This window comes from Pseudorasbora parva, chromosome 25, assembly GCF_024679245.1.
Source record: "Pseudorasbora parva isolate DD20220531a chromosome 25, ASM2467924v1, whole genome shotgun sequence".
NCBI lineage: Eukaryota > Metazoa > Chordata > Actinopteri > Cypriniformes > Gobionidae > Pseudorasbora > Pseudorasbora parva.
Genome location: NC_090196.1, coordinates 15,236,558 through 15,251,815, shown reverse-complemented (window position 1 = coordinate 15,251,815; position 15,258 = coordinate 15,236,558). Strand labels below are relative to the sequence as shown.

The 15,258-nt window shown below is 39.5% G+C and overlaps 1 protein-coding gene across 1 annotated transcript in view; it reads right to left on the bottom strand.

Moving 5' to 3' along the window:
- The window catches only part of roraa (RAR-related orphan receptor A, paralog a), a 408,755-nt gene that overhangs the window by 114,173 nt on the left and 279,324 nt on the right, over positions 1-15,258 (bottom strand). The window contains exon 2 of the mRNA XM_067435691.1: positions 2,072-2,101. Coding sequence (XP_067291792.1) covers positions 2,072-2,101 — 30 coding nt within the window. The remainder of the gene's footprint in view (positions 1-2,071; positions 2,102-15,258) is intronic.

Below are 15,258 nucleotides of genomic sequence, written 5' to 3'. Positions count from 1 at the left end.
TACAGTTTGGACCATGCACAATGTTTTAACATGTATCGATGAGGTCGCTAGGGTATTGCTAGTGTGTCCTGAGAGGTTACTACTGAAAGCAATTAGGGTTAAGTTAATATCATAACTAAAACTGGCCAATTCCTTAGCATGAAATATGCTGAGCGATTTATTTCGTAACTGGCAAGAGCCTTTCTCTCCCTATTATGTATCTTTTAAACCCTTTCTTTGTCAAAAAGTGGCCTTTGACCCATGCCACCAGCCGTAACTTGTCATCTTCACACTTCATTCTCTTCTTCTTTCTCTCCAACTGCCTCTCTCGCTCTCTCTGACACGCGTCATTAGCATTTCTTTCATTGAGATTAAATAGTGAAGTCCGGTCCGTGTCTTTGAACCCTCTCACTTGAAACGTTCTTTGATTTCACTTCCTTCTGTTAAGGAGAAGTGATCAGCACCGTAATTAAGATAGCAGTAGGGCCCTGGAAGAAAGGATGAAAGATCCACCTTTATGCTGGATGAATGGAGAAGACAGCCACAACTGGATATTTCTAAAGCCTTTCAACGAGTCAAGTGAACGTAGACAGATGAAAGGATGGAAGTATTTTTATATAAAATGACAATATGAGCTTTCAATAGCTAGATTTACAGCTGACTAGAATAAAAAAACAAATACAGCCTCTAAGGAACTGGTCAATGCTAACTAGCTAACAAAGCCAATGACACTATTAGCTCAACTACTGTTTTCAGTAGCGACTCTAGGTCAAATGATTTCAAAATACTGTAGGTTTTCCAGTATCAAGATAGCAGATAGAGTGACAAAATGTTACCTTAACTATTTTAACTGTTTTAAATTATGAGTAGCTTGTAGCTTGACAAGCTACAGTTTTAAAGTAGCTTCCCCAGCACTGAAGAAATGTATTACAACTCAGAAGCTCAGGTGTGAAATTGAACCAAACTGCAACTTCAACAAAACTTGAAGCTAAGATCAAGATAGACTTAATCTGTAGGATGCACGAGTCCCGAAAGGTCACGTATGCAACCTGTCAGTGATTCTACAGTCTTCCCTCCAGAGCTGATCTCTATCTCTCTGAGACGTATCAAAAGGAACGTCTTTAACCTCACTCAAGAAGGTCACGCATAAACAGCATCCTTGTTTTCAAAGCGCAAGCAGAGTAGATTATATAGCACCTTTCTCCTCCAGTTAAAAACAAATCATGTGATTCCCAAGGACTCATATTTCTTAAATGAAGAATAGCAGGCAAGCTTTCTTTTTTTTATACAGTGAAAATGTCACTGAGAAATAGCCTTGTTTTCTTACAACCAGCACAATTATTGTTGACCACACACATAAAAAAGAAACACAACTTAATAAAACATTATAAATAAAATAAATATATAGAAAAAATGCAATAAAAATAATAACAAAATGAAAATAAGCAATACTGTAAAAAAAAGTTCAGGGCTCTCAAACGATTAATCGCAGTTAATCGCATCCAAAATAAAAGTTTGTGTTTACAAAATATATACTGTGTATAATTACATGCATGTATATATTTAATAAATATTTGCATGCATATAAGGTATATAAGTATTATTATAATTAATATTTTACATAAATATTAGTGTTGTCAAATTAATTAATCACAATTAATCGCATTCAAAATAAAAGCTTTTTTTACATAATGTGAGTGTATTGTGTACAATTATTATGTATATATAAATACACAAATGCTTGAATATATTTAATAATATTTTGTTATATTGTTAAATGTTTGTATACACACACACACACACACACACACACACACGTATGTGTGTTTTTAAATATACATAATAATTATACACAGTAAACACAAACGTTTATTTTGGATCATTGTAATTTTTAAATTTTTCTTTCTTAGATACATGCATGTGTGTGTGTGTGTGTTTATATATAATAATAATTATACACAGTACACACACAGATATTATGTAAACACAAACTTTTATTTTGTATGCGATTAATCACGATTTATCACGTGCTTAATGTTAAAATGATTTAATTGAAATTAATAAACATTTCATTAAAATACAAATTACTTACAAGTGTGTGTCTTCTTGGTTACTGAAATACCTGCAAAAAAAGATACACAAAAATGACATTAGTTATATGCAAACATACAGTTGTATACAGCTGAAAGCAATGTATAATACAGAGAAGGCTGACAGCACATTGGAACGGAGATGCTGTAAGCCGTGACATTGACCGAGAGCCAAAAGCTAGCTTTGACTGTGTTAATGCTTCCTAGCACTGCCACAGGCTGTGTCTAAGCAAGGTCAGGCAGGTCAGTATGTTGCCGTCACACGGACCAGGCAGTTGCCTTGCTGTCACAGTTGACCTCCACGCAATGGAAATTAACAGGAAATCACATACAGAATGCTAAACAGATCTGTGAATATGTTCATGTCTGTTGGTGTAGCCCAGAAGCACCGGGTGCATCTTTATGTCTGACCTTATAAAGCATGACTAATGCCACGGAGGCACGGATGGATGTGTGTGCATGTTGCTGAAACAGAGGGTCCCATGTGGACCGAGCGTGCTCATGCTCTATGGGCCAGAGCAGACTAATAGATCCCACTTGTCATGCGGAAGCAATGGCTAATTTTTCTACAGCTTGCATTTGAAACTCAAGGGACGTCGAGCTGACATGATTCAGTAATTCCACAGAAAATAAACAGAGGTCTGGCCGGCGATAACGATGCTTCAGATGTATTTTTTTGAGGGAAGGGGGAATACAAGTCAAAGACGGTAAAGCAAATGAGCAGGCACACGTGCACACAGATGCACCTGAGGACACGCCAGCAAAAACACAGAAAGGACCCAGAAGCGAAACTTGAGGCACGCCGGTAAAGCTCAACAGATCAACAGTGCTATCACTGGAAGCGCACTGTCCAACAACAACATTTCACAAAGAAACAAACAAGCAATAATCCTCTTGTAACTTACACCAGGAATCAAATCACAAAGCACTCAGCATCGGGGTAAATGGCAATTACCAAAATATGACGTCAAGCTGTGGCTAATAGTAACACTGTGCTAAACACAGGTCTTATTCTAGGAGCCAGTGAAGCTGAAAATATTAAAGGTATAATTCATCCAAAATTGAAACTTCTGTCATCATTTACTCATCCTCATGTTGTTCCAACCCCATTAATTGTAACTGCACAGAAAACAGTGAGCAGTACTTATTCAAAATGTCATCTTTTGTGCTCCAATAAAGAAAGTCATACAGGTTTGGAACGGTATGAGGGGAATGATTTAAAAAAAGGTTTTTTTTTTCCCTTTAAAGATATAGTTCACCCTAAAAATGAAAATTCTGTCAGGACCACTATCATTAAAGATGATTGACAATTAGCCTATCGTTTGGATTGGCAGGATGGTTCTGTTCTGTTCAAGAACAGGGCGAACTCTGCTTGGCTATAAATATTCTTTGAAGAAGGCCGAACAAGCTTTTACCATCTGTCAAGGATGGATTCCCCTCCAAACTGACCCATCACCCCAAATGTGTACAGGTTTGGAACAACTTGAGGGTGAGTAAATGATTCCAGAATTTTCGTTTTTGGGTGAACTATCTCTTTAAGGGAACATTTCTAGTCTAATGGTGTGAAATAACAGGGAGGTTCCAAGGGAATAAGCCATTTATCCAATCCATGTGATTTGGGCCAGTTTCTTTCCTGGCAAGCTCTCGATTTTTACAAATGAAATAACAGTCCAGTAACTGTCATGGTTCAAACTGTGGCTGGAAAAGGGAAGACTCATTGATATCAGCCTATTTGTTCACTACAGGAAAGTATTTTAGTTTAAAGGATTCATAACATTCAGTCTTTTAAGAGTGGACAACTGGCAAATAGTTTAAGCTATTTACAAGTTGTAAATAGCTAGAACTAGACTATATATTCCCAAGTTTAAAGCAACATACCAAAATAAATATTCTTTACATATCCTGAAGGTAAAATTTTCCAGAAATATCTTCTTTTGTATTTTTGTACTCCAGAAAGTTTAGAAGGTTTGAGCCAAAAACAATGCCTAAAATAGACATTTCACACCTTTAAAACATATAGTATAGCTTAAGTGACATTAAGCCTTTTCAGAGATATCTTTGTGAACGTGCTTGCAAAAGCATACCTGAGGAGTAACCACAAAACCACACAACACTGGGAGGGAAAAAACATATGTTCTATCACCATGTGAAAAATGGCCACATATAGCATGAAACAAAACAGGTTGCACTCTGTGGTTATCAGATATCGCATGAAGTTCGCTAAGAAGGCTGTGAGGACACCGTCAGTCTTTGATCCAACTTCTGTCACTATCACTCATTCTTGCCCTGTCCTCCCTTTTCTATCTCTTCCTCTCTCTCTCTCTCTCTCTCTCTCTCTCTCTCTCTCTCTCTCTCTCTCTCTCTCTCTCTCTCTCTCTCTCTCTCTCTCTCTCTCTCTCTCTCTCTCTCTCTCTCTCTCTCTCTCTCTCTCTCTCGATGCGATTCCCATCCTTATTCTGTGGAACTATCAGCTATCTGTCTCTGATCCTTCCCAAACCACAACAGCTATTCTGTCAATGTCACTTACAGATATGAAAACCAATCTTAACACAAAAAAATGTACTTGCTCGGAAATCATTACTGTCAAAAAGAGGACGCTAGGCTCGGTCAGAAAAAATGGCCTGTTGCTAGGAGAGGGAGGGGAGGGGTGGGGAGAGAGCCCACTTCCTCCTCTAGGTGTCATTGGGAGGGCTATGATTGGAGGGTGCAAGGGGAAAGGGCCAGGGAACCAATGGGTGAACAGAGTTTGGAGCTGGAGGGGGTCTGGGTCTAGGCCCTGACACCAGTGAAGCCTGCCAGGTTATGTCTACTCCTCTGGAAGATGGGGTGACGGGTCAGTTTGGAGGTGAATCCATCCTTGACAGATGGAAAAAGCTTGTCCGGCCTTCTTCAAAGGACAGAACCATGATTGCGGTCACAAAGTCCTGTGAAATTCAGCAACTGATCATTCTCCTGGAGGACAGTAAACAATAGGTACGGTAGATAGGCAGATGAATAGAATGATATAGAGCATCGGAACGATAAAAAGAGAACAACTGATAGAGCGGAGAACAACTGATAGAGCGATTTATAGATAGAATGTTAGAATGATAGATAGATAGATAGATAGATAGATAGATAGATAGATAGATAGATAGATAGATAGATAGATAGATAGATAGATAGATAGATAGATAGATAGATAGATAGGTAGATAGGTAGGTAGGTAGGTAGGTAGGTAGGTAGGTAGGTAGGTAGGTAGGTAGGCAGGCAGGCAGGCAGGTAGGGATGGATGGATGGATGGATGGATGGATGGATGGATGGATGGATGGATGGATGGATGGATGGATGGATGGATGGATGGATGGATGGATGCCGGAAATGGCAGACTGAGATAAAAAACATTGGATGAATGAATGATAAAACAATGATGGATGCAACATGATGTGCCAAAGCGTATTGTACCATCCTCAAAATACATCCAAACAAAACAATGCTTTCAGATGTGACACTGGCTCTGACATAAAATAATGCTTGTTATCATTTGTGGACACGGAAATCCTCTCAAGGTTAAAGACTTATGATAATTTCCACTGTTTGCATCAGCCATGCAAAAGGTCATCTCTCCGGATGTCTTCAGCTAAGTCATACTAAACTGAAATAATCCGGACATTATTTTGTGAGCATAGAGTTATCTAATATCAAACCATTCAAAATGACTTATGTAACCCGTCATTTTGAACTATAAAAACAGAATTTCATAAAAACTCTCAGGGACAAACACTGCTGAAGGAATTTCCGGGAAAATATTCTGAGCATGTCCACAGCCATCATTCACCGCTTTCTTCCTCTTGTAGATTCCATATGCCGAGCTCACTGATGACTGTTTGAAGTTAACCTTTAGCACATCTGCTACAGAAGGCCAAGCCGTCCACATTCCTGCCAGGTAAAGCCGTCTGTATTGCAGATGGGAAAAACACGGTGACAGCGTCTCGCTGATCTGGGACAGCTTCTCCTGGTGAAACCGTGTCATGCTTATGCTTAAGAAATAAGAAAAAAAGACCTTAGACCTGCACAACAAGGCAGGGTCTTTATTCCTTATCCAAATCCCAGTGTAAACCGATAAGAAACCAGTCTCATATCAGAACATAAAGGATGTGTGCAGGGTCCAAATTTAATTTTTGGATCCTAGAATTTTGGCAAGAAGCTGTCGCCACCCAACCAGCAGGACCAGAGAGCGCTCTGTGTCTGGGTCTGTCGGGCAGGCTGTGCATCATAATTCCAGCTTCCTTAGCGCCTGACAGCAAATGATTATCATGGATGGTTATTGTCAGCGAGGCCTCTCCGGCGGGGTGCTTGACGCGCTGCGCTAGGGTTCGGCACTCCGTGACATTCAAAGTTAGAGTCTCCTTGACGTAATGGAGCTGTCCCCTCACCGAGCTAATGGGAACGATCCATTTAACCTGTGGCAGAAACACACAGGCGAGGAAGTTCCTAATGCGAGGCCAGTCCCGTGGGGGGGCCCGCTCAACGTTCTTTCTTCCCCCCGGCTGCTGCCGGTCAGACTGCTTGATTCATTGACTGCTGTTTCACACTTATCCTCATTCACTGTTCAGTCTACGGAGACCGGCGAGGGAGGAGGACAGTGGCTCTCTCAGCCATACAAGGACAAGGCTGGTATAGACACCCCTGGAAAAGTAACAGCTGAGTAGGGGATGATGACAGAGATAAAGATGGGTGGCTTGCTCGAGGGTTGGTGGACCCCAACGCAATTGTGTTAGAGCATATTGGAAGAACGGACTCTGGTTTTATGTAGGCATGCTAGAATTACACAAAATTGCCTGAACTGAATGTACTGTAATTTGTATTATAACAATAAAAAAGAGCTTCTTTTTGGTAGGCTTTTCAAGAAAAGAAAAGTTCTTCAACAACATAATTCTGCAATAAAATCGAAGAGTGGGCCCTCCTGTACTATATAGGGGTCCTATAATGCCCTTTTCATAATATGCTATATATACGGTGTCCCCAGAATGTGAAGTTTAAGCAAAAAATACACCACAGAGTATTTATTATAGGTTTTGAAATCCCCTATTTGGGTGGCAGTAAAAGCATGCTGTCTCTTTATATGCAAATGAGCTGCTGCTCCCCACACCCATTTCAGAATAGGTAAAAGCACTATTTTGGATAAATGATAACAACAACTGGAGTGTAGAGAATCTCACACGGCGACATGTAAGTACCGCATGCTATATTTAGTAATTGTATGCCTTTGTGAATGTGTTGGTTAGGACGCTATATGGTGGCTAAAGCTACCATTGTCTCAGTTTCCACGGATATCAGAGCTATGTCATCGGTTTTAATTTTAAGAAGTAATTAAAGTGTGCTTCTGAATTTTACAGGTGCTGAGCATTTTCAGGTTTAAAATAACAAGCTCTGGAACAAGCTCTGGTCTCTGAGAACTCAGTTAGAGACAATGGTAGCTTTAGCCACATTAGCACACTTAGAAAGGCGATTTGCAAACACAGTGCAGTACTTGCGTGTTCTGGATATGAAGTTGGATCATGAAGAATTCGATTTGTTCCATCTTTGAGAAGCAAATCTGCAAAACTGACCCTAGTTTACAAAGCAGCCCAGTGTACAATGATTCACTCAAACATATGAATTTAGCTCATTTCTTGGGTACATTCCCTTCACAAATGAAATAAATCAACTGCATCCTCAGTGGCTCAGATTTAGTTATATGTTTAAATAGATGAGACATTTTATGAATATTTGCTCTAGTCTATTTTTACCATGGTGTTAGAACGTGCACGCCATTGTCACTTGTGAAAAAACAAAATGTCCTTAAACACGGAAAAAACAGTGGTTCTCAACCCACTGATGCATGTGCAAATTTTTTTTTACGTCTCTCTTATCTGACTCAGTTCAGTTCATGGAGCTCTTTTTCATTGACCTGGATGAGGTGTGTTAAATAAAGAAGACATACAAAATGTGCAGAGTGTCCCCAGAACCAGACAGAGATTGTCTTATTATTAGAAGATGAGAGGCTCTGTGGCTCTTACCATTGGAAAAAGCGCAACGGCTAACTTGGATCACGTGTTATCATATAATAGCAGTGACGTCAGTGTCCAGTGGTGCGAGTTTTATGCTAGCAGAGGGAATTACTCTGTTAGCAGCAGACTGCTGATCACTACAGTGTGCATTAGCCATATTTAAGATTAGATTTGAATCTGTTCATTAAAAAACAGCTTTACTGAGCATACATAGCAGTGATACTAGTCACTAAAAGCACAATTGTAATTTAATTGTTGAAATCCGGAAGCCATAGAAAGTGGCCTTTTAGGCCTTCTCTTAAAAATAATATTTTATTAAGGTAAAAGCTATATATAGTCCCCAGCGAAAGTATTGTTTAGTGTAAAACATGTTGAAGATTAGTGGACAGGCTGTTGATTTCTTAAAATGATAAGCTATTTCCTCAGAATAGTTGAAGCCTCTCCTCCATTGATATCCATTAAAAAACGGCCTCTTGTCTCCTTCCACCATAGCACCAAAGCCAGAATGTTAGCTTTAGCTGTTAAGCTTTTTTTGGCTAAAGATTGCAGGCTTGCCTTCCAGTGGCTTTGGACCGGAGTTGAGAACCACTACGCTAAACAATAGGCCACAAACTCGTCTTACTGAACATGGCTGTGTTTCCCAAAAGCATTGTAAGCACGAGTGGATTATAAAGACCTACTGTTTATGATCTGTTAAGGCTTACAGAACTTTTGTTAAATTCCGCACATAACAGTACTTTTTTTTCTAAAGGCTAATGGAAAATTGTATAAATTGAGGAGTGGACCTCAGGTTTGGTGGTCATAAAAATGGAGTATGGATGCAGTGTCTATTACATACATTAAAAGTGCAATTTTTTTTTTATCTCTACAAGTTTGCACTTATAAATCAACAAACTTGTCATGGCATAGATAAATGCTAAACGGAAGTTGATGCAAGCTTGACATTAACACCTTTCAACCCGTGTTGTATTTCATCAGTGCCATATAACACAGTCACACCAGCCACTGAATTTTTACAATTGTAGTCTTTTAAAAAGGCATCTGAAATAATAAACTAAGTGCAATGTCAAAAATATAGATTTTTCAAAACATATCAATACTGAAACATCTGAATTGCTTCCAATACTCATTTTGTGCAGAATAGTTACATGATACCAGCTGCACTTTCTCTCTCTCTCATCTCTCTGACAGTGAGTTGACATACAAAAACCTGCCTTCCCTCACTCACTCGTTTCATTTGCTCCGGACAAATATTGGGTTTGAATATTGGGTTTGAATTCAGGGATTGAATTCCATGTGTAGATTGTGCATATTGCTCATCATTTTACCTATTCTTGCAGAGAATTCTTGCTCACTCTGAAAGAAAGCGCACATAAAGCCGCCTCTCAGTACTAAATTTAGTTGTTTTTTACTGCTTATTGCTCTTAAACATTTAAATACTCAGAAAATAATGTCAAAATGCCGGTCTTGGCGAGAATTCACGTAAACACAGTTAGTTATGTTTTGAGTGAACGTAAACAGTTGAGAAAGGAAGCACGTGTGTAACAGTAAAATTGACCTGTGCGTCATATCTTAAAGTGACAGCAGCCTAATATACCTGCTGCTAAATTATGAGATTATATATATATATATATATATATATATATATATATATATATATATATATATACATACATACACACACACACACACACACACACACACACACACACACACACACACACACACACACACACACACACACACACACACACACACACACACACACACACACACACACACACACACACACACTCACCTAAAGGATTATTAGGAACACCATACTAATACTGTGTTTGACCGCCTTCGCCTTCAGAACTGCCTTAATTCTACGTGGCATTGATTCAACAAGGTGCTGAAATCATTCTTTAGAAATGTTGGCCCATATTGATAGGATAGCATCTTGCAGTTGATGGCGATTTGTGGGATGCACATCCAGGGCACGAAGCTCCCGTTTCACCACATCCCAAAGATGCTCTATTGGGTTGAGATCTGGTGACTGTGGGGGCCATTTTACAGTGAACTCATTGTCATGTTCAAGAAACCAATTTAAAATGATTCGAGCTTTGTGACATGATGCATTATCCTGCTGGAAGTAGCCATCAGAGGATGGGTACATGGTGGTCATAAAGGGATGGACATGGTCAGAAACAATGCTCAGGTAGGCCGTGGCATTTAAACGATGCCCAATTGGCACTAAGGGGCCTAAAGGGTGCCAAGAAAACATCCGCCACACCATTACACCACCACCACCAGCCTTCACAGTGATAACAAGGCATGATGGATCCATGTTCTCATTCTGTTTACGCCAAATTCTGACTGACTCAACAGAAATCGAGACTCATCAGACCAGGCAACATTTTTCCAGTATTCAATTGTCCAATTTTGGTGAGCTTGTGCAAATTGTAGCCTCTTTTTCTTATTTGTAGTAGAGATGAATGGTACCCGGTGGGGTCTTCTGCTGTTGTAGCCCATCCATCTCAAGGTTGTGCATGCTGTGGCTTCACAAATACTTTGCTGCATACCTCAGTCGTAACAAGTGTTTATTTCAGTCAAAGTTGCTCTTCTATCAGCTTGAATCAGTCGGCCCATTCTCCTTTGACCTCTAGCATCAACAAGGCATTTTCATCCACAGGACTGTCGCACAGGATGTTTTTCCCTTTTCACACCATTCTTTGTAAACCCTAGAAATGGTTGTGCGTGAAAATCCCAGTAACTGAGCAGATTGTGAAAAACTTAGACCGGCCCGTCTGGCACCAACAACCATGCCACGCTTAAAATTGCTTAAATCACCTTTCTTTCCTATTCTGACATTCAGTTTGGAGTTCAGGAGATTGTCTTGACCAGGACCACACCCCTAAATGCATTGAAGCAACTGCCATGTGATTGGTTGATTTGATAATTGCATTAATGAGAAATTCAACAGGTGTTCCAAATAATAATTTAGGTATGTATATATAGCATGGTATCAATGTCAAAATTATGGCCGGTGAAAATATTGAGTGGCTCAATTGCTTGCATAAATTTTAATCCAATTCTGTTTAAGCTACAGCATCATCAAAAGACAAGATTATGCTCAACCTCCCTCTGACAATAACCTTTTATGAATCATTCATCCGGTCATCTAAATTATAGAAAACATTTTGGTTTCACAGACACTGATGCCTCAAGCTGGTCAGAAAATTAAATGCACCGCACATTCTTTAAGAGATTATGCATGCAGCTGCCTAGCTCAAAAACGTACAGTAAAGTCCTGTCTAAACATACTATGAACTGTATGCAAAGCATTACCTTTCTTAGAAAATCAAATAGTTAACATACGGAGATTTACTTTGTTTTTATTTGTGAGATCTTTAGCATTGGGGTTCTATGGAGTGAATCTGACTCTGAGGTTAGCGATAATTAAGATCTTTGGATAACCAATCTTGCAAAACAAGCATTGATCTCATCTCCATCCAAATTATGAAGAAATGTGTCCTTCATGTATGCATGCTATTGAATTGAATGCATTTTCTTATGACAGATCACCTTGTAAATCAAAAGTAGAGTTATTTAATCAGAAAAGAGGACAGATGTCATCCAAGTTCTGTTTCGTCAAAGTCATCCTCTTACCCGTTTTGCACTGACACACTTAGCCTTATTATACTTCATAAACTTTCAAATGCAAAATGCAATGATTAAAAAAGCTTGACGATTTTCATCATCTCTCCTCCTAATATTCTAAAACACTTAAGAAACTCCATAGAGAGGCCTTGCAATCTCCAGGGAGGTTCAAGAGAAAAATGACTTCATCTCCAGGCGCTGTTATTTCTGGTCATTTCTAATTGGTTTTAACTAAAATCAAGCCACCGTTGCTGGCTCCACAGGTTCCCACTGAACAATTCGCCATCTGACATCTCCGCAAATAGCAGATTTACATCCAAATTAGTTTTAGAGGACGTAGAAATTACATTGTCGTAGTGTCACGTTGAAAAGGAGAACATGACGAGAAACCAAGCAGAAGTTTGTGTTGGAGATAAATCACATAATATTGAAGACCATAGTAAACAAGTAGAGGAGCCTTTCTGGAAAAGATTATTGACTAAACCCAAACCCAGTTTCATTTTAATATTTGCATTTAGCAATATTGTCCTCGCCGTCCTGATCATATCAGACCTATCACCACTAAAGCCACTGATCTATAGCTCACAGACAATCAGAGAGTCAGCTTAAGATTCATGAAGCTGGACATCCAGAACTTCTCTCCTGGTTTCCCAAGCTCAGGAGTCTCCAGGTAAGTCCCTAATATTGTCTGGTAGCTTGTGAATAATACATAGCAGCAAAGGGGATTGACGTAGGCCCAGGAAGGGCACATGAACAGCAGGCATGGCTGGCAGGCAGATTGGAGACTCTGACGGAATTTTAATTGTACCGCAGGGAGTCCGGCCGATAAGCGCCATTGTTATTGCTAAGATGCAGCACAACAGAAGCTCATTCAGCCGAGTGCTTAAACAAACGATGATTACGGCAAATCGTTCCCACAACGCAGCAGAACCATTACGGGCACAGGCGCAGGAGTCGTTAGTGGCGCGCATGTGAGGGTACAGTAATCAGCTGATCGGAAGGAAATACAGATAATACGTAGTTATTCCTCAGAATGCTGACTCTAAATTGGCTTGTGTTCCACTGAGGCTACACATCATTTTAGACAAAGTCCCTTCGGACATCTCTGCCTGGCTACGTTCACACAGTTCAGATATAAACCAGAGTGACAACTGTATTCTATAACTGAACTGGACTACTGAAACAGGGGTTCTCAAGTCGAAGTCCAGTTTCCTGCACAGTTTAGCTCTACCCTGGATCAAACTCACCTGCCTATATCTTTTTAGTAATCCTGAATAGCATGATTAGTATGTTTTGGTGTGTTTGATTAAGGAGCAAAACTCTGCAGGAAAGTGGACCTCAAGGGCCAGTTGAGGACCCCTGACCTAACATTTTCAGGACTCACAACCAAATTTTGAGAGTGAGTTTGATGCAACTGCGTGTGAATGGAACAGCAATGGACAACTAGGTTACTTCTCAATTCTAAGAACGCAAAGAACACGCTTATCGTGGCATGAGTCTTGCAAGGCTACCTTGAAAGAACAAACTCGGAAGGACACAAGGACACAGAACACATCTTTGTTAGAATTGGGATGCTCTACTGACCATTATGCACATTTTAGGTAGCTGGACAGCACCATACAATGCACAATAAATAAAACAACCAAATATCTTCAGTATGCATTTAGATACACATGTTGACATTATAAAATAATTTCTTGGTAAAAGCAATTTTGTGTGAATTTTAAGCCTTTTTAGGTTGTTCTGTATACTAAAGCATTCCTCGTATTCCATTAATTCCTATGGGGGTCAAATTGACCCACGATGAAGGATTTGTAACTTTTTATTAATTTCAACCACAAAACCCCTTGAATCCAGTATTTTTTTTTTTTTTTGATTCATTCATGGTTCAAATGCAACAAAAGTCCTAGGGTCTTAGAACACTCAGATAAACTCTCAATTTTTAAAGAAGTTTTTAAAAAATGAGTTTTGGGTCAAAATGACCCGAGGGAAAGAAGAGGGTTAAGATTATTTTGAATATGCCAAATAAAAAGTACTAAAGGCTTTCTCCAGGAATTTCTAACTTTATTAAAATTATGCCAAACAAAACGACAAATTTATGTTCACGAGCTGCCATGTATTTGCGAGATTTCAGTGGGAATCTCTTGAGAGAGAGAACAAGACGTCTGCCCGCAATGGTTTTTTAATGGTTAGATTCTCTCAAGTCTGCAATCGATGCATCCTCGATATCAAGTAAACATACGGATACTTTCATATGTTCTCTGTACTTTGGTTCTTGAGTATTTGAAGTGGACTTTGACGGTTAATTATGACGTAGTAAAAGATCACAAGATCAGTTATTGAGAAACTGCGCTAGTTAACAGGTATTGCTAAAAGAGGACGTTTTTTTGTAGCTGTTGTATGAACAGGTTAACCTGAAAGCCATACCTGATAGTAAATACTTTTATAATTAGTCAATCCCCACACTTACTGCATGAACGCATCTTTTTTTGGCATCTTCAGCTCTTTCAGATGATCAGCTAGCGGACATGACTCAGGAGGAAGAAGGGCCCGTCCTCTCCCACACTCCGGGATTCCCATTCCTTAATAATCTGTTCGTGATCCCCAGCTGAGCTCCCCATGAAACCTGAACCGCCATCGTAAACACAGCTCCCAGCATTCAACAAGACCACCCTGTAACATATTTGACTGGACCTCGGTGACACTGAACATCCCACTGAAGTCGTCGATTTAGCCAGGTTCATAAAAACAAATTATGCTCTATGTCTATGCTGAGTCTATGCTGACATGTTATGTTATGATATTTTTCCTTCACTAATATTTCCCATGCTAGGAATAACATTCCATGTAGCGCTTGCATAATGCTCAGATATGTTTACTTTATGGTGAGAAGCTAAATTTGCCCTCGGGTGAAGGCCAGGACAGAGAGTGTACGAAATAATTAAATGAATTTATTTATCTATTTATTTAACAAACCAAAGTCGTCTCCTCAGGCGGAGATTGCTGCCGCATTAACCAACTGCGGACACAAGAGAACTAATCTTTCAGTGTGTGTGTGAGAAAATCAGTGTTGTGGTCTGTGGCTTAGCTAAGGAATTTGAGTTTTATGTCTTTCTAACCAGACTTCACACTCCTTGCTGCTCTATGAGGCTGACTTAACAAAACACCATAAATATATATGGAGACATTTAACATATCTGAGAGCCAAGAGCTATTTCAGATGCCCATTCGTCTAGCATTCTAGCTCACCATATGGGAGCTCGAGTGATCAAGATGTAACTTTTGTCATACACTTGGAACAAAGCCAGTCTACTCTATTCACATAACATAAGCAAACTGTCCCTAGTTATGCAGTAAGATAAAAACAGTATGATAGTATGGATGTAGAGCCAACACAAGATAACATTTTAATACATTTTCTGAAGACAAAAAAGTGGTGCTTAGCTTGTCTATGCAAAATTAATGATGATAGAGTGCTGTGGGCGATTGCCAGTGAACTTTTATGTGGTTGCTAG